The 19,144-nt window shown below is 38.4% G+C and overlaps 1 protein-coding gene across 6 annotated transcripts in view; it reads right to left on the bottom strand.

Moving 5' to 3' along the window:
- Positions 1-326: 326 nt before the first annotated feature.
- LOC122557816 (zinc finger protein 143-like) overlaps positions 327-19,144 on the bottom strand; it is a 98,707-nt gene continuing 79,889 nt past the window's right edge. For all 6 annotated transcript variants that reach the window (XM_043705895.2, XM_043705897.2, XM_043705899.2 and 3 more), the window contains 3 exons: positions 8,308-8,469; positions 6,651-6,833; positions 327-1,731 (listed from right to left, as the gene is read on the bottom strand). In XM_043705895.2, coding sequence (XP_043561830.1) covers positions 1,642-1,731; positions 6,651-6,833; positions 8,308-8,469 — 435 coding nt within the window. In that variant the 3' untranslated portion in view covers positions 327-1,641. The remainder of the gene's footprint in view (positions 1,732-6,650; positions 6,834-8,307; positions 8,470-19,144) is intronic.

Below are 19,144 nucleotides of genomic sequence, written 5' to 3'. Positions count from 1 at the left end.
TAATGCAATTTTGGTTCTGTTTGGTGAAACATTTTGACCAAGAAGAGCAAGACTTCTTCCTTCGTCTCTATAAATACAGCCATGAAATTCTTATCTTCCAACAGAACCAAACAATTTGGATGGACCCAATTTACAGCATTTAATTCTTCAAATGGCTCTTCAACAATGCAGAACTCCCTTAATATTGTGCTGGAGTACCCATATAAAATGTGTGTTCAGGTTCTGCTTCCTGAGTGCTACTAAGCAAGCCAAGCTTAGTTAGAATGAATAACTGATGTTTTTAAACATTAGAAACTCAAATAAAAAGCCTCACAAGAGAATTAATTTCAAAATATTTTCTTTTAATATACTTAAAAAAAATTCCCTGGCAAAACCTGCTGACAAGAAGTTACACTACTTCTAAATAAAAAAGTAAACATTTAAATTTTTTTCCTAATTTATTTTTTTAAAAATATAGTATAGTAGCAATAACTTGTATGAAGTCTCCTTAACAAAGTGGCTTTTATGCTTTAATAAATCAACCTTTCTACTGATAGATGTTATTGCCAAAATCTAAAGCATATCTGTTTAAAACCCTACCCACACGATGCACCTTTATTATCAATTCATCAAATCATTCATGCAACCAATTGTATTTTTTTCCCTTTGTTTTCATCATTTAAAATGCCTTCAGAATAATGCCTGACACAAAAAAAGTGTTTTTTGAATAAAGCAACATAAATTTGGATTGTATATGTTTAATATTGCACAACCAAAGCTCCTCCTTTTGTACTTTTACATGATCATACGTAAAAAGTAAAATGTAGGTTACATCTGTGGCATTAGTATGTATTTACAGGTAATTGGTCACAAGCAAAGATCAAACACCTTTTAGTAGTATGAAATTAGTTTCCATAAAAGTGTAAAACTGTAGTCCCAAATATGTTCATCTCTTTAATGTTTGCACTAGAATATAATATTCTATCACTTAGATTTCCCAGGTGTTAAAATACATGCAGAAATAACTTTTTAATGCATGCTCCACATTTTCGGGTCTACAGTTTAAAGTACCTTAATATCAAGAACCTGATTTGTTTAGTCCAAACTGTACACAATTAACAGACAGTGATAATTTACACTCTAAAGCTGCAATATATCATCAGACGTTTATGCAAACTTTAGCAAAACCATTTAACAGGAAATGTATGTGTCCAGTAAAGTTGATGAACTAATTAGGAATAAAGAATCCATATCTTTAAACTGGAAATCAGTAGTACAGTAATTATTATTCTGACTCATACCTCCAACTCGAATACAGTTTTGCAAAGATACTATTTTCTTTCAAATAAGTGCGCTGCATCTAATAGACCTGAGCAGTGACAAAATAAATTAGAACAGTATACAAGCAAAGATTGGAGATAAATTAATACTCAACTTCTTAGACTAGTTTGCAGTGCAAAAACTTTGCTTCATTAGCTTATTTTCAACTAGTACTCTGAATGTTTGAAAAATTCATGACGTTTACAACAATATATTGCAGCTTTAAAAATGTTTAAAAGCTACACAGGGCCTGTAAGTGATACAGTCTGTGTATTATATACAGTACAATTATTGTTAGAAATAGGCAGAACTGCAGCCCTTACATTATTTTCAATTATTTCTTTATTGATGTTCATCAAGCCCTGGTGATTCACCACGTTGTATTCTAGATGCTAATCTGATTGCTTCCTCCAATGATTGCTGCTCGCCAAGCTATAAGAAAACATAATTATAATAATTTTTATAATGTAATATTTCCTTTTTGATTAAACTCCATTTGTAAATTCAAAACAATGTGCCACTGATCATTAGACATTGTCAGTCAAAACACCGAGAAAAGCTCAAATTATATTGTGACAATGCTGCTCCTTCAGCAAGGTTATGTTGTCCTTGAGTTTTTTTTCAAGAGGGGATGTAAAAGGCAAAGGTTCCAATTTGTCTGGGAGTAGGGACTTTGCTCATGGCTAAGATATATTGACTAAGGCAACAATCAAGGAAAAGGCTTTTAGGTTTTTTTAAAAAAAACACTTATACAATGAAAGGGGAGTGGCCAGTTCAGGCTTGTTTCTGGCTTCATTTGGTTTTAGCAAACAGTCTGTTCAAAGATCCTGGTCAAAGAAAGCTGCTGGGAAAAAATGATTCCCTGATTCAACATATGTCCCAGGTTGATTCCCTCTGCCATCTCTCTAATATCTCTCCCGTAACCACCGGTGTTTGAATTTACCTTTTTGCCAAGGAGTATGTTTATGAGGATGTTGCAGGAAATTGGAACAGTACTTTGTTAAGTTGTGGGGGAATATCGTGTCAGTCGAGCTTTCAAATCATTGTTATTCTAAATTCTGTGTTCTTTTGTTTGTTTTTCATTTGGTGGTGGGTAAATGAATTCTGTTTTACTTGAAGCCAAGTGGTTTGACCAGCTGCATCACTCCTGCGATATCCACCTTACATCTGCCTAAAACAACTAGAAAAGTTAGGGTCTGGGCTACCATCTTCAAGTGTTTTGAGGGGGTCTGGACTGGTCCATAACAGTATGAATAGTCAAGTTAGCTACATGGAAACAGGAAATAGAGACAAGAGCAGGCCATTCGTCCCTATGAGCCTGCTCTGCCAATCAATATGATCATGGCTGATCATCCAATTCAGTGCCCTATTCCCACTTTCTCCCCATACCCTTTGGTCCTTTTTGTCTTAAGAAGTATATCGAACTCCTTCTTGAAAATATTCAATGTTTTGGCCTCAGCTGCTTTCTGTGGCAGAGAATTCCAAAAGCTCACCATTCTCTCGGTGAAAAAAGATTTCCTCAGCTCAGCCTTAAAATGTGACATTTGATTTTGGACTCCCTGGTCTTCAGGAGAATTTAACCTATATCGACCTGTTAGAATTTTATAGGATTTGATAAATTTCTCCTCATTCTTCTCAACTCTAGTGAATTTAGTCCTAACCGATCCAGTCTGCCTTCATATATCAGTCCCACCATCCTAGGAATCAACCTGGTAAATCTTTGTTGCACTTCCATAGTCAGAACCCTTCCTCGGGTAAGGAGACCAAAGCTGCACACAGTACTCCTGCTGTGGTCTCACCAAGGCTCTGTACAACTGCAGCAAGACATTACTGCTCCTGTACTCAAATCCTCTCACTATGAAGGCTAACGTATCATTTGTTTTCTTCACCCCCTGCTGCATGCTAACTTTCAGTGACTTCAGCAAAGGCACCCAAGTCTCATCGCACCTTCCACTTTATCAATCTATTGCCATTCAGATAATAATCTGCTTTCCTGATTTTGCTAATGAAGTGGATAATCCCACATTTATCCACATTAGACTTTGTCTGCCATGCATTTGTCCACTCACTCAACTTCTCCAGATCACCCTGTAGCAACTCTGTATCATCCTCTCAGTTGATCCTCCAGCCAGCTTTCTATCATCTGCAAACCTGGTGACATTATATTTAAATCCCTCATTTGAACCATTAATATATATATTGTGAATAGCTGGGGTTCAAGCACTGATCCATGTGGTACCACTCAGAAAAAGACAGAAAATTTGTTTTGTTTCCTATCTGTCAAACAACTCTCTACCCAGGTCAGTACACAAATCCAAATCCCATGCTTTAGTTTTACATGCTAATCTCTGACATAGGACCTTCTCGAAAGCCTTCTGCAAGTTCAGGCAGGAACAACAGCGTAGTGTTTTAAATATTAGAAAATGTCTATGTATTTTAGAAGCTTCATAAAAAGTCAAGTCAGGTGCAAAGGTACAGGTGTTGAATTTAAGGGTTGAAATAATCCATTGCAACTTCAAACATCTCCACAAATCCTGCACATCGTTTTACAAAGGGTTTTCCATGTAGAAGATCACGAGTTACTGTCTTTCTAATTTCAATAACTATTTAGCTAATTGGACATTTTACTCAGGAGATGTAATAGAGATTGTTGATCTAACGCATCCTACAACACGGTTGGATCATTACCTGCTTACAGTCATCTCTCTACAGACAGATCAGTTCAAGAAGATTCCAAATTAATTTTATGGTACGATCCATACCTGCAAAGTCTCTCACCTTTGCTCTTTTGTTACATACCTTCCTTCAGCCAGAACAAGTACAATGTAAACAAAAAGAAGCCAATACAGTAGCCGTCAAAGGAACCACCACAACTTCATACCTATATAAAGCACATATAACCCACTGCAAAATATAAAAGAAAGCTGGACCAACCACCATTCTCAGAGATAACAAACAATGTTATTTTATCACAGCAAACTGAAACACTTTAGAAAACAAAACCAGCTGATTTGATATTCTGTACTGTTTGGAGACAAAGCAATGAGATCTAAAGTTTTACACTGATGATCGAACAAATTGTCTGGTGGCAGAGCACAAATTTCAGCTTAAACTTGGCAGTTGCCTGTTGGTAATTGTGTAGTCTAAAGGACAGCTAATACACAGAAACTAATTATCTATTGTCACAAAAGCTGCTCCAAGGACCAAACAAAAGGTAGCTACCCAACTAAACAGAGTTTGAACATATCTCCTTTCTATTACTTAGCTGCAATCAGTTTTTACTGATTGTCCTTGTAAGAATACTGAAGGTGAATTCCAATTTTATCCTTATTCTGCATTTTTATTGCATCATCAGTGGTGAAAACAACAGCCACAAGTGCGAGTTTATTAATTTTTTACTCTAGAAACATACCTAAATTGACAGGTTTCCATCCCATTTTATGTTGATTGTTTGTAACAAAATATTTAAGTACAATTTTGAAAACATTTTGCTATGTTAATTTTTTAACAAACAATAGACAAAATGAAGATCAACAGTAATTTATCTTTGCAAGACCTTGCACAACTTATGACATTAATACCTCCTTAGGAGGAATTAGAGATCTGAATAAATGCTATCATGCCAGTCATATCCACATCCTCATTATGGATTATAAAAGTGTGCAGTGAGATTAAACCATAAAAGCAAAAATTTGAAAAATACAGATGAAATAAAAGTTCTGAATTTCAAGTATTTCATACTAAGCAGCCACTGATAATTTAGTATCTTGTTGATGATAAAGGAAGGGAACTCATGGGATTGAACGCAAGTTGAGTTGTACATGAATCACAACATGTGATTAATAGAATGAACGGTGTTGCTCTCTCTTTCTCCTTTGATGGGTCCAACACTGTGGAATAACATGTCAACATGATTCAAGCTTTTTAAAAAGATATGAGAAAAAAGTGAGAGAGGAAAATTTACTATTTTAAATAGGTGGAGCAATAACCAAGTTAGGGAATTTTGATGGAACCACTGCCACTCTGGCAGAAGAACTTTGGTGGAAACCCACTTTACTATATCAGTGAAGTTATTGCCAAACTAGCAGCTGAGAGTGGAGAAAGCACTTGGAAACTTCACTCTCTACTCTGATTTAGTTTGAACACTTCACTTCCCTAAATACATCTTGGGATTTCTATTATAATAAAGAACTGTACATCACTAAAGCAGATAGAATCATCGAGTCATAAAGATGTACAGCATGGAAACAAACCCTTCGGTCCAATTTATCCATGCCGACCAGATATCACAGCACTTGGCCCGTTATCCCTCTCAAACTTTCCTATTCATATACCCATCCAGATGCCTTTTAAATGTTGTAATTGTACTAGACTTCACCACTTCCTCTGGCAGCTCTTTCCATACGTGCACCACCCTTTGCTTGAAAAAGTTGCCCCTTAGGCCCCTTTTAAATCTTTCCCCTCTCATCCTAAATCTATGCCCTCTAATTCTGGACTCCCCCACCACAAGGAAAAGACCTAGTCTCTTTTCCCTATCCATACCCCTCATGATTTTCTAAACCTCTATAAGGTCACCCCTCAGCCTCTGATGTTCCAGGGAAAACAGCCCCAGCCTATTCAGCCCCTCCCTGTAGCTCAAACCCTCCAACCCCAGCAACATCTTTGTAAATCTTTTCTGAACCCTTTCAAGTCTCACAACATCCTTCCAATAGGAGGGACACCAGAACTGCACACAATATTCCAAAAGTGGCCTAATCAATGTCTTGTACAACCTCAACATGATTTGATTTGTGAATTTGCTGATTTTGTATGTAAAAGGTATCAAACTAATCATGAATAAATGATCACTAATTTCTTCAGAGAACTGAATTTTGATTTTTGTTTCTCAATTCCAGCACATAATTACATATCTTGAATCGCTGTAATGCTGTAGGAAAAAACCTCGGCAGCATTATCAGATTACAGTAGTTCTTTGATTTGAAAGGAACATAAACAATAAACGTAAAGCATATCAAACTTTATTAGTGCATAATATGCAATAAATGCAGTAATTTTACCCTTCCACCAGGGTCACAATGCTGGCAAGATTCCAATGTGAAAGAAGCAACAAGGTTTTAAAGATACAAGAACAAAGTTAAAGGTGGATGAGAAGAGACAAAATTATAAGAAACTCTGACAAACACTGGATTTTGAAATCAGTCATTAAGAATGCTTAGCACACAAAGATCTCTAGTATAATACAAAACTGTCAGGTCGTTTTGTTTTTTAGACAAGATTTTTCAATTTCATTCTGAAAAAAAAATCATCAAAGCATTTACTTTTTATATTAAGTTAGAATGATGAAAACCCACCTGCACTGCAATTTGAGTGCCATTTGCCGTAGCCAGTAATGTTACAGGTCGTGCTCCTCCAGTTACTAAATGATGCTCATGATTCTGTTGGGTAACAATTTTTTCCACTTCAACAGATGCAGCTTGTAATGCAGCTATAGTAGCCTCACCTCTCATCTCACAATCTGGTGTCACTATAGCCACCTTTAGAAAAACAAGTGTTTTTAATCTTTTTTTTAAATGCTTTCAATTCACAAAGCACATAATCTCTTCATTCCATTTCATAAATTTGGTTTAATTATTAATTTTAGAAGATTATTTTGAATAATGCCGTCAACTGGTCATGGTATTTCAACAGAAATTTAATTCATGTATAACTGGCCTGCCAAATACAGCTGTCAGTCATTGATGCCTTGTTATCCAGACATCTGATCTAGTGATTGGAAAACATTTTGCTTTTGTTAGCTATTATTGCTACAATGAAAAATAAACAGATGTTATTGACTTAAGTGTCGTTTATGTCAGTGACAGAGTTAATAAATCTGTTTCACAACAGCGAACAAGGACAGTCTGTGTTTAAAGTTTTTTTGAAAAAAAAACAAAAGTAGGTAAGCTCCTAGTATATGATTTTGAAATTCCAAAATTCCTCAGTTTTGCACTGCTTTCATTCACTCAAGTTTTCAATTAAGTCCTCATGACCACAAAACAAACAAAGGCTTAATAATTTGTAAAATGAAGAGGCCCTGTTACGGTTTCATAGTCTTGCTAGGGAACTAGTCTGACAGCCTTTTTAAACGTAAAGAATATGTGAAACAAGAACAACTTGGGAAGGCTTGAGAAAGAAAAGAAATGAAGAGTTCTTAGGTAAGCAGGAATGTGGAGTTAAGGACATGATCAGATCAATCATGATCTTTCTGAATATATAGCAGGTTCAAGGGGCCAAATATGTCTGCTTCTACTTTAGGAAAGTCTAATGGCAGAGCTAGGTTCGACTGAAAAGGAGGATTAAATTTGAGACTGGACCAAATTGGCAAGAGCAGTATAAAGTTCCGAAGTGGGAAATGCCAGCACACCTAAACCAAAGGCTGAACCAAGAATGACACTGGCATGCAACCTAAAGACTAAATAAGAATAAAGAACAAAACAAAAATTTTTGAATTTATATTGTACCTTTCACAATCTCAGAACATCTCAAAACATTTTAAAATCAATAAAAGAGATTCATCAGCATGAAATGAATGTAACCTGAAATTGTCAATTCAGAGAATGATGGGGTGTCATGATGCCACTGAACTTGCCACTGCTCAAGTCTATATTCCATATTTTTAAGTCTATTCAACATATAATCTCAAATAAATTTCTTTTTAACTTTATTTTGTTGACAATAAATAATGCAACAAGTAGATGGGGAAAATCGATTAAATATTTTGCATACTGCTCAAGCTGAATTGTGAGCACATTCAAAACATGCACATACTTGCTATATGCAATTATAGTAGGTTTATTTTGTTCTGAGAAAGTGAAAAATAATTCAGAAGTTTAGAAAAAAATAGAAATTCTGCATAAATGCATAGAATTAGAAAAGTCCAGCTAGTCTGAGCACAAGTCTGGCCCTTGACTGATCAACAGCTAGAAGAAAATATTATTCTAATCTCAAAATACAACAGAACTCCATTACCTGTTGACCATCTGAACCATCTGTTGTTACCATTGTAACCGAGTGCGTATCTTGTGTTGAAATAACTGCATCATGCGTTGGGACTGTGATGGTAGTCCCATCCTGTGTAACCATTGTTATAGTATTGCCAATTCCTTGCAGATCTGTCTGAGATATGTTGACCTGAAACAAACAAATAAAGCAGTTTTCAAATTTTAACATGCAGACCCAGATTTGTTTTTTTCCACTTGCTGATCTCTTGGATTACTGCAGACACAGAGTGAAGATTGTCTAATCTTCAGTGGGTAGAAGGCAAAGAATAATTTAACTGGGTGTGAACATGTAATTTAGTCAATTTCAATCTCATATTTTGTCCATACTTATATGTAATAGTAATTTTGTGGTTATTCTGTAATATTTGAATTGCACATCACTTACAGTTAAGTAATAATACAAAAATTTAGAGAACAAAGAAATAACATTGCAAACTGATAAAAGAACCTAACTTTTATTTCTCAAAGTGTATTTACTCCTTAAAATACCCTGGAAGGGCAAGGCATCTCAAAAATTAGAACAGATGAAGCTAGTTGTTTTACATTGCTACTATACAATAGCAACAAACATTGCTACTAACGAAATGCTGCTCTCAAGCCAAAAAGACATTCTGCCTATCACACAAATAAGTCATATGGCATATGAATTTCAGTGTTAGCATGATACCATATGCATAGGCCAAACATCCCAAATACTTTCAAATTGTATCAAACAGCAAACCCCTTTGACTGTTCACTGCAGGTATTGACTGTACCAGTCAGTCTCTGCTTGTAAAACTGAAGACACAGTATCCAACATTAGACATGTTTCTACACTTGGACAACATTTGTTAGACAGTCTTGACTGTGTAAAGAATTACAGTGACAAGTCAGGATTGTCAGTCTCACAGTGTGGTAGACTGTGCATACGATAAGCTACATATATAAATACACCGGGCCCTGTGCTTTACAGCAAGAACATGTACACAGACTGCAACATTGATGAGGGCCATTTCCAGACCAATGCTTCAACCAGTCACAATCCCTGCTGGTTTTTTATCAAAATTTGGCAGTTAACGATCAGTCAATAGCAACACCTTTGTCAATCAGAGTCCACTTGCTAAGTGATCAGTCTCTCCTTGTACAGTAAAAATATTATTTTCCATTTACATTGCTTTTTTGTGTGAATTGTACTAATGAATAAAAAATGAAAAGCTAGAGAAAATAACATCAGTTTGAAGATGTAGAGTCCAAAAACCGGGCTTACCAGTGTGGAATGAATCAGCTGAATCTGGTCATGAATGCTTTGCTAAATATAATAACTAAAGTGTGCAAATGTAGTAATCCACAACAAAACATAAACAAAAAAAATCAAACCAAATGAGCCTCAGCTAAGATGATGAATAGTAGAAAAAAAAATTAATGATGTTATTTCCTACAAGTCCAGGAATGATCAAATTTCCATTTCTAATGGCAACAAACACAGCAATTGGTGATAACAATGATGCTATAATTTGTGGCTATCTCTTAACTTCCAGGAATTTGTATATACCCAGTGATTTGTACACTGATTCAATCTTACTCCTTGCTGTGCAAAATTGAGTTATGATGCATTCTCTACTCTCTCAACCCCATAACACGTTTAGCAGGGGCAGGGCGGCAAGTGTGTGGAAGAGCGAGAGAGGGTAAAAAGCAGATGTTCCCAATTTGTTTTCTGAACATAATTTAAAATTGAGAGTAACATTCACATTATAGAAATATTTGAAATACATAAGTACGTGAAAATTATGGGTTACACACACCGTAGTTTCAAAATGAACCAGTGACTCAAATGTTAATCCCTTCTGCTCCCATGTTGACAAAAATAAACAAAATACAACGGTTAACATAATTTCTGGATAATGCATTTGGACCAACTACAAAGAACATGAGAAATAGGTCTTAATTAGTAGTAAATTAATACTGGTTTTTATGTGCTTCAGTTGCACCACAGTTTTGGAACCAAAAGGTCACCTTTTCAGACTGAGTGAAACTACAAACTAGCTTGGAAAACATTCTGCAGCAATTGACAGATTTGTCTAAAATTCTCAAATGTTTTTATCCAGACAGGGTAAACAGACTCTGGCATGAATTCTGCTCTGGCTAAAAGGAACAGAGCTAAAATGCTCAAAGTGTAAAGTGAAGTTGTAAAATGTTTCCAAATTTCAACCTTCCATGTGTAATGTTTGAATTTTGGAGTTTTTAAACTTTTTTAATGAAACAAACTCATTCCAAAAAAAATTATCCCATATATACTCAAGTAATAATTGAATCTTTTTAACTACTTTTTAAGGTTAAAATTTTGGGGTAGACTATTACATGGATACAACATTTGAGGGGCTGAAATTCATGCCGTATCATTAGCAGAAGCCCAAATGATCTCCAAACGAATAAAACAACACAAGTTGCAGTAGTTCTGAAAACCCGGAACGCAGCATGACGGCCAGCAGACTGGAAGACCTGGGGTGGAGTATAATGACCGGCACACCGATTCATAGATGTTTATCTGTTATCTGTGAAGAACGACGGTCGATTTTTATAGGTGGTATATGGAAATTTCCAGATATTTTGGCCAAACAGGAGATCAACTATTACTTGAGCATATATGGTATGTATGGTTATATTACATAGATGGTATTAATTCTAGATCTAGACAATGAATCAGCTCAGCTAGGAGGCTGATAGAGTGGAATCAAAGTGGAGTTGGCAAACACATTTGAAGATTCTTCAAGATGCTTGAGGTCAAGTAATCAGTTCATAGAAAAATGATGCAAAACAATTTAGGTAAGCACAAGTAACTGACAAAGAAGTGTCCCCTTCATTACCAGTATATTGATTTAAATGCTTATATAACAGCCTTGAAACATTTACAAGCAGGTACAGGAGTTGGATGCAAACATTTAATAATATAAATTATATGAATACCATTGTATTTAAATTGAGCAGTAACTATAAAATGTAGGGAACGAATTATCTCCTACAAATAGGTACTATGGAATAAAACTGAGGTTTAAGAAACAAAAGTGATAGAAATGACGACCAAAGATGGACCAAATAAAGACATAGAATAAAGAACAAAGTGAGGGGGAGATCAAACAATTCAGCATATTCATTTATAAATGATCCTGGGTTGTAGAAAAAGAAAATGCTGAAAAAGGAAAGGGAGCCACAGAAAATATATATTGGTGAACTTGTTCAAATCTTAAAAGTATTATTGAAAACTAAGTAGTAGTTATCATGACATAATGCAATGACACGTATAATGTTAAATCTTGCAGTTTTCAGTACAACAGCATCCACTACATAAAATCATAGAGTTATAGAGATGTACAGGACAGATACAGACCCTTCAGTCCAACTCGTTCATGCTGACCAGATATCTTAAATTAATCTAATCCCATTTGTCAGCATTTAGCCCATATCCCTCTAAACTCTTCCGATTGATATAGCCTTCCAGATGCCTTTTAAATGTTGTCATTGTACCAGCGTCCACCACTTCCTTTGGCAGCTCATTCCATACATACACCATCCTCTGTGTGAAAAAGTTGGCTCTTCGGTCCCTTTTAAAATTTTTCACCTCTCACCCTAAATCTATGCCCTCCAGTTCTGGACTCACCCATAGGGAAAAGACCTTGTCTATTTACCCTATCCATGACTCTCATGATTTTATTAACCTCCCAGCTTTCAACACTCCAGGAAAAACAGCCCCAGTGGATTCAGCCTCTCCCTATACCTCAAACCCTCCAACCCTCATCCTTGCAAATCTTCTCTGAACCCTTTCAAGTTTCACAAGTAGCTCCTGAACCTATGCAGATATAAACTAGAGGTTCCACATTCACTTTTTAATTTTAATATATTTTTATTGAAAAAACAGATTTCTAAAATAGTACAAATATCAGATACCCAACCTAGTAAGATATTCTTCCTTGCGCAGAAGGTGAGGATGTTGAAAAGTTTTTTCTTATGCGCATCTGCAGGGAACACACTGGACAGGCCGAGGAGAGAGATCGGGTCCTTCTCTACTCTTACACCTAAAATCCTCTCCAGTGCATCCACCACAGCGCTCCAGTGTACCACAATGTTTAAAGTGTACTACAAGTCCAGAGACAATGGGTAAGAACGCCTGTAACCAACCTTACGCTTGGGACATGCTGAAGATATTCCTGGCTTAAATTTTGACAAACGGTCCAGAGCCAAGTGGACCCTGTGGAGAATCTTCAACTGTAAAGCATGAATCCTATTGCAAATTGATATCTTTCTTGCGTTTTGCCAAGTATCTTCCCATGCCTCTGAAGAGACCTCAACGCCTAGCTCTCTCTCCCACATCCTGCAGAATTGATAGAACTCATCTGAGGGGGCATCCCCCAATTGATGATATAAAGTGCTGACAGAAAGTGTACTCTTAGCACTGAGCACTCCTTTCTGTGTCGGATTCGTAGGGATCAGACAAAAGTCTTTTTTTGAATAAAATCCCAAACTTGATAACAAAAACGAAAGAGGTCCCTGTTAGATAGCACATGTTTCCGTGCTAACTGATCAATGCACATCATTGTGTCTCCCTCAAAAAAAATCGCCATGCAAGACACACCCTGAGCTGCCCAATGCTTGAATCCTGCATCTATCACCCCCGGTTGAAAACCCGGCAAACCCACTATAGGTGTAAGAGAAGATGTTTTGCCAACATTGCCTTCTCTCTGCCGAATTGCCCTCCATGCTTCAACAGTATTGACAACCATTGGGTTATGGACTTTTGCCCGAAACGTCGATTTCGAAGCTCCTCAGATGCTGCCTGAATTGCTGTGCTCTTTCAGCACCACTGATCCAGAATCTGGTTTCCAGCATCTGCAGTCATTGTTTTTACCTCGTTGATTTTAACCCTACTGCGAATCCTCTTGCAAGGATGCCTGCCTTGAAGAAGTTTTCCTCCTCTCTCTACAAGAATCTCAGGGAGTCTCTCTCCCACTGCAACTCCCAGGTCATTTCCTCTGCCCTGAAGCTCTTATCCCTCCACGCTTCAGGCTCTCTGCCTTTATTCCTGATGAAGGGCTTTTGCCCAAAACGTCGATTTCGAAGCTCCTCGGATGCTGCCTGAATTGCTGTGCTCTTCCAGCACCACTGATCCAGAATCTGGTTTCCAGCATCTGCAGTCATTGTTTTTACCTTTTTAACCATTGGGTTATGGCAATATTCCCTAACTGTCCTCATTTTGTCCAAAAACAGCAAGGTAGTAAGGGGGCACCTTGCCTGGGAGGTTTCAATATCTAACCATATTGAAAAGGGTCCCCACAAGCCCAATCACTCATGTAGGATAAAAGCAAGCCTAGTTGGTAGCTTTTAATGTCCGGGAGATCCACTCCCCGCAATCTGTGAGACAACTGCAGTTTAGCTAATTTAATGATGGGCCCCTGACGATGCCAAATACCAGCTGTTCAGTCTCCTGAATGTTTGTTTATTGAAAATCAGGGAGAATTATCCATATAGGGTATAACAAAGTGGGGGGAGGAGGAATATTCATCTTAATAAGCGCTATCTGACCCAACCACGAGACCGGAAGTGCCTCCCATCTTTGAAGGTCTTGTCTGATTTTGTTAAATAATTGAACAACATTAGCTTTGAACAGTCAATCCAGAACTCAAGTAAGGAATATGCCCAAGTACACAAAACTCCTGTGACCACTTAAATGAGAATTGATATTCGCCCTCAAGACCTAGCACCTTCGTAAGACCACCCACAGGCACAGCCTCTGATTTTGCAAGATTAATCTTGTACCCCGAAAAGGCGCCAAACGCAGTGATGCATTGTATCAGGTAAGGGTTTGACAAAAAAAAAATGAGGACATCGTCCGCGTACAACAAAATCTTATGTAATTTTGACCCCACTTCTGGAGCCGATATATTAGGATCCCAACAAATGGCCTCCGCCAATGGTTCAATCACCAACGTAAAAAGCAGTGGCGAAAGGGGACAGTCCTGCTGGCTGCCCCTAACAATGTTAAAATTGCTGGATTGCACCCCATTGGTGATGACCAAAGTGAGAGGGTCACTGTAGAGAACCTTTACCCATCTTATAAAGACTTCACCAAAACCAAACCGCTCCAGAGTATAGAAAAGGTACGGCCACTCAACTCTGTCAAATGCCTTCTCTGCATTTAGAGAAATCATCAATCCCTGTATTGACTATTGTTGGCATGCTTGAATTACATTAAGCAGTCTGCTAACATTATTGGAGGATCTGCGGCCCTTTATGAAGCTCATCTGGTCTTCTTTAACAATAGAAGTTAACACAGTCTCCAGCCTTAATACAAGAGTCTGAGAGAGGATTTTGAAGTTCACATTGAAGAATGAAGTGGTCCTCCAGGACCTTCTCTTTTTTCAGAATAAGCGAAATATTGACGTCTCTCAGAGATGTCGGGAGACAATCATGGCTGTATGAGTCATTAAACATTTTGAACATTGGGCCTGACAATATGTTTATAAATTCCTTACAGAATTCACTGGGAAGTCCATCAGGACCGGGCACCTTTCCACTCTGAAGCTGCCTCAGAGCTTCCTGCATCTCTTGCTCTGATAAGAGGGCATTGAGAAAGGACTCCTATTAGGGGGTCACACCCGGGAGCCCCAGATCCTTTCAATTTGGCCCTCCCCTCCTCACAACACTCAGATTGGTATGACTTAGAGTAAAATCTCTGGAATGCCATATTAATATTTTTGGAGTCACATGTTAGGTTCCCAGACTGTTCCCTAATTGCCGTAATGGCTTGAGGGGCACTTCTTTTCCTGTCAAGATATGCTAGATACTTGCCTGGCCTGTCACCATGCTCATATGACCTTTGCTTTGTAAAAGTAAGCTCCTTCTTTGCTGAGCATGGAATTCAATAGAGACCACAGCGCCATAACCCTCTGTAGCTTGACCAATGAGGGCCTGTCAAAGTATGCCTTCTCGGCTGCCTTCAACGGTGCTTCGAGGAGACATTGCTGCTCACCCTTCTGCTGCTTCCTACTGGCAGAATACGAAATAACTAACCCCCGGCATAGGCTTTGGCAATTTCCCAAAGGGCAGATGGGCTACTAACCAAGCCTGAGTTGATGCCTAGGAACTTCCAGAGAGTAGTCCACAAACTTATTATCCTTGAGGATAATGGCATCCATTCGCCAGTGCCTTGAACCCATGTAACGTCCTTAATCTTAACCAACAGATTCACTGGAGCGTGATCGGAGATGGTAATATTACCAATCGTACCAGGTACCACCAAGTCCAGGGATGCCAAGGGGGTCAGGAAAAAAAAACAATCCTGGTGTGACATCTGTGTGGATTGAAAAAAAACATAAAATCCCTGCCTATAGGGTGCAGACACTTCCAAACGTCCACCAACCTAACTCCACATACAGACCCACTAATTGTTCAATTTGTACAGAGGGTATTGGAGGGCTTCTGGGATCCATCTGGGACTTGAGACTGATCAGTTTAGAGAACACATCTACCAGCCGGAGGGCAATAAACATTTAAAACACCATATTCTTCCCAGTTTATCAGGGCTTTGAGAATTAGAAATCACCCGTGTGTGTGTCTTTAACACACTCTTGTAACTAAAATGGGAGATTCCTCCTAACCAGTATAGCCACTCCCCTACTTTTGGTATTAAAAGATGAAAAGTAAATCCGATCAAAGCCATTCTGCTGTAGTTTCAAATGCTCCCTGTCGTCCAAGTGTGTCTCCTGTAACAAACCAATATCCACCTTCTCCTTTCTAAGACTCAAAAGTACCTCCTTCCTTTTAATTGGTGAGTGACTCCTCTTGACATTCCAGGTACACCATTTGATCAAGTTATAAGTCATAACCTTTTGCAGTAACATTTAGATTCCAGACAGGAGGAATTCGAACCACAAACTGCCGAGCCTTAATGTTGGAAGATCCATCGATCACATAAATTACATAAACCAAAACTATTATAGTTAACAAACCTACAAAGCTATCAAAGATTATATACAATGAAAACCAAAAAACAAACCGATATTTCAAGCGCCAACGGCCGAATAGGGGAACTCACCCCCTGCCCAAAGTAGCAACTACCCATCCCAAAAGCCAATTTCCCATCCCACTGCCAAGACTATAGCCCAGACATATATATATATATATACCTGAACCAGGCATAAACTGCCCATAAGTAGGCATCTAGCCATCCCAACCATTTTCCCTCCTCCTAGCTCGAGCCGCACCGCAAACACAAACAGCAAAGAAAGAAAGTACACCATGAAACAGCAATGTGAATAAAGACATTTTTTTAAAGAAAAAAGGGGTAAATACCCTACCCAGCCTTTCCTCTAACTTAACTTAGAAATTGAGAGTATATATCTCAACCACCACCAAACATAGCTTAAAACATATTTTTACCAATTAAAAAAAAGGAAAAGAAAGCCCCAACCGGACTTCCTCTCTTTTTTTAATAGAGACATACCCAACTAACACTATTTGTACATACTAAATTGTTCAGATTAGGTTAATTTGTCCACAAAGCCTCTTGCCTTCTTCGACACATCAAAGAGATGTACGGATCCAACTAAGGTGAACCGAAGCACTACCAGATACCTCAGAGAGTACAGGATCCCAAGCTCCCTCAGTTTTCTCTTAACACAGTCATAGGTTTTTTTTTCTGGATCACCACTGCTGAGAAGTCCTGGAAGAACATGATCTTAGAGCCCTCATACATTAGGGCCTTCGGACCCTGCCCCTAGAATCCAGAAGCTGCCACGATTCTTTCCTTATCTCTATAATGATGAAACTGCACCAGGAGAGGACAAGGATGTTGACCCAGACCGATCTCTGCACCGTGACCCGGTGAGCTCTCTCGACTTTTAAGCCTCTCTTTCCAGGCTCAAAAGTTAAGGAATTTCGGCAACCAGACCTCAATAAATTCCACTGGCCACTCACCTTCCTTACCTTCTGGCAGACCAATGATCAGAATATTTTTTCTCCTGCCCCTATTCTCAAGATCATCCATTTGGTCACGCAGATTATGGACCTGCGTCTCAAGGGCTTGGATCTTATCCCTGGAGGAACTGGTACCAGCTTCCACCACTGTGACTCTGTGTTCAACTTCATCTGTCCCTTTTCCCAGGTGTCCCAGCTGCTGTTCATGCTTCTCCAGCATGATAGAGATTGGGGGCCAGCTTTTCCTCTATCTGCTTTCCCAATATCTCACGAGATTTCACAAGCTCCTTCACCAGGACCTGGTAGGTAATTGAGTGTGAGGATCTTGCAGGCTGGGCCGTGGGCCCGGCCTCAGATTCTCCTCCTCCTCCTTCGGCATTTCTGGGCGGCGAAAACACAGGTAAGTTGATTTTTCGCAGTTTCCTGGGACTCCACGACCTTTCCAGAGTCCCAGGATATCGCAATGGTCCAGGTTGGGTGGGGTTAGAGGTCTGTCCCACTTGTGCTGCAGTGCAGAGCTCTGCAACACGATCCTCCTAGATCGCCGCCATCTTGGATCCCCCACATTCACTTTTAAAGAATTTATTATATCAGTGATTTCGAGTTTTCATGGCTTCCAATTACTTGGATGTTGCTTTCGAAAAGATTCAGAGAGCAGCCTCCATCTTCTCCTCCTTCTTACACAGTCTCCTTGCTCTTTTTCATTCCTTGCGGTCTCTTTCTCTTTGCCCCTCACATCTGCCTGCTTCATCCCCCCAGCTCGCAGCTGTTATAACCAGTCAACTGAAATCCGCATGGTGAAAGAAACATCATGCTTGACAAAAGTCTTTAAGGATGTAACATGCAGGGTGGATCATGGACTACCAATATATGTTGTGTTTTTAGATTTCCAAAAAAACATTGAGTATGGTGCCAAATTAAAGGATACTGCAGATAATAAGAGGCCATAGCGATGAGATGATAATATTATCATCATCATTAATGGATAAAAGTTCCGCTAACAAAAAATGGAGCTCTGAGATAAATGGGCAATTTTCAGGTTGGCAAACTCTCACAAATGCAATGATGCAGGACTGATTGCTGGACCTCAACTATTTACAATGTTAATAACATTTGTCAAAAAGGTTTGGCAACAATTCAAAGATAGGTAAGTTGTAAAGATGGTACAAAGAGACTGTAAAGAGACACAGATAGGGTTAAGTGACAGGGGAAGATCATTGCAGACGGAGTATAATATTGGAAATGTGTAGTTGGTACTTTGGCAGGAAGAGAAGACAAACTATCATTTAAATAAAAGGACAATGCAAGATGCTGCCATGAAGAGAAATCTGAGTATGCAGACATAGTAATTAAGGAGGCAAATGGAATGTTGGTCTTTATCGCAAAAGTAATGCAGTATAAAAGCACTGAAATGTTATTCCAAGTGTACAGGCATCGGTGAGACCAACAGTACTGTGTAGCTTTACCCTCTTCATTTAGAAGAGATGGGGAGAAGGTGGTTTAACGATAATGTCACTGCACTAGTAATCCAGAATTCCAAGGCTAATATTCTGGGAATGTAGTGTTCTGACTATGTGTTATCTAACTTATTAATTTATAAAATTATTAGCTGGATATATATATATATATATATATATATATATTACAGAACTTATTGAAAAGAAACTTTTCAAAGCAAAGAACACTTGTTATAGCAGCAAAGATTCTGGATTAGTGGGGCTGGAAAAGCACAGCAGTTCAGGCAGCATTCGAGGAGCAGTAAAATCAATGTTTCGGGCAAAAGCCCTTCATCAGGAATACAGGCAGAGTGCCTGAAGAGTGGAGAGATAAATGAGAGGAGGGTGGGGGTGGGAGAAAGT

The sequence above is a fragment of the Chiloscyllium plagiosum genome, unplaced genomic scaffold (genome assembly GCF_037043375.1).
Source record: "Chiloscyllium plagiosum isolate Xiang-an unplaced genomic scaffold, Cpla_swu_hap1 HiC_scaffold_18, whole genome shotgun sequence".
Classification (NCBI taxonomy): domain Eukaryota; kingdom Metazoa; phylum Chordata; class Chondrichthyes; order Orectolobiformes; family Hemiscylliidae; genus Chiloscyllium; species Chiloscyllium plagiosum.
Note: the sequence above shows the minus strand (reverse complement) of the source record. Positions and strands in the feature narration are given on the sequence as shown.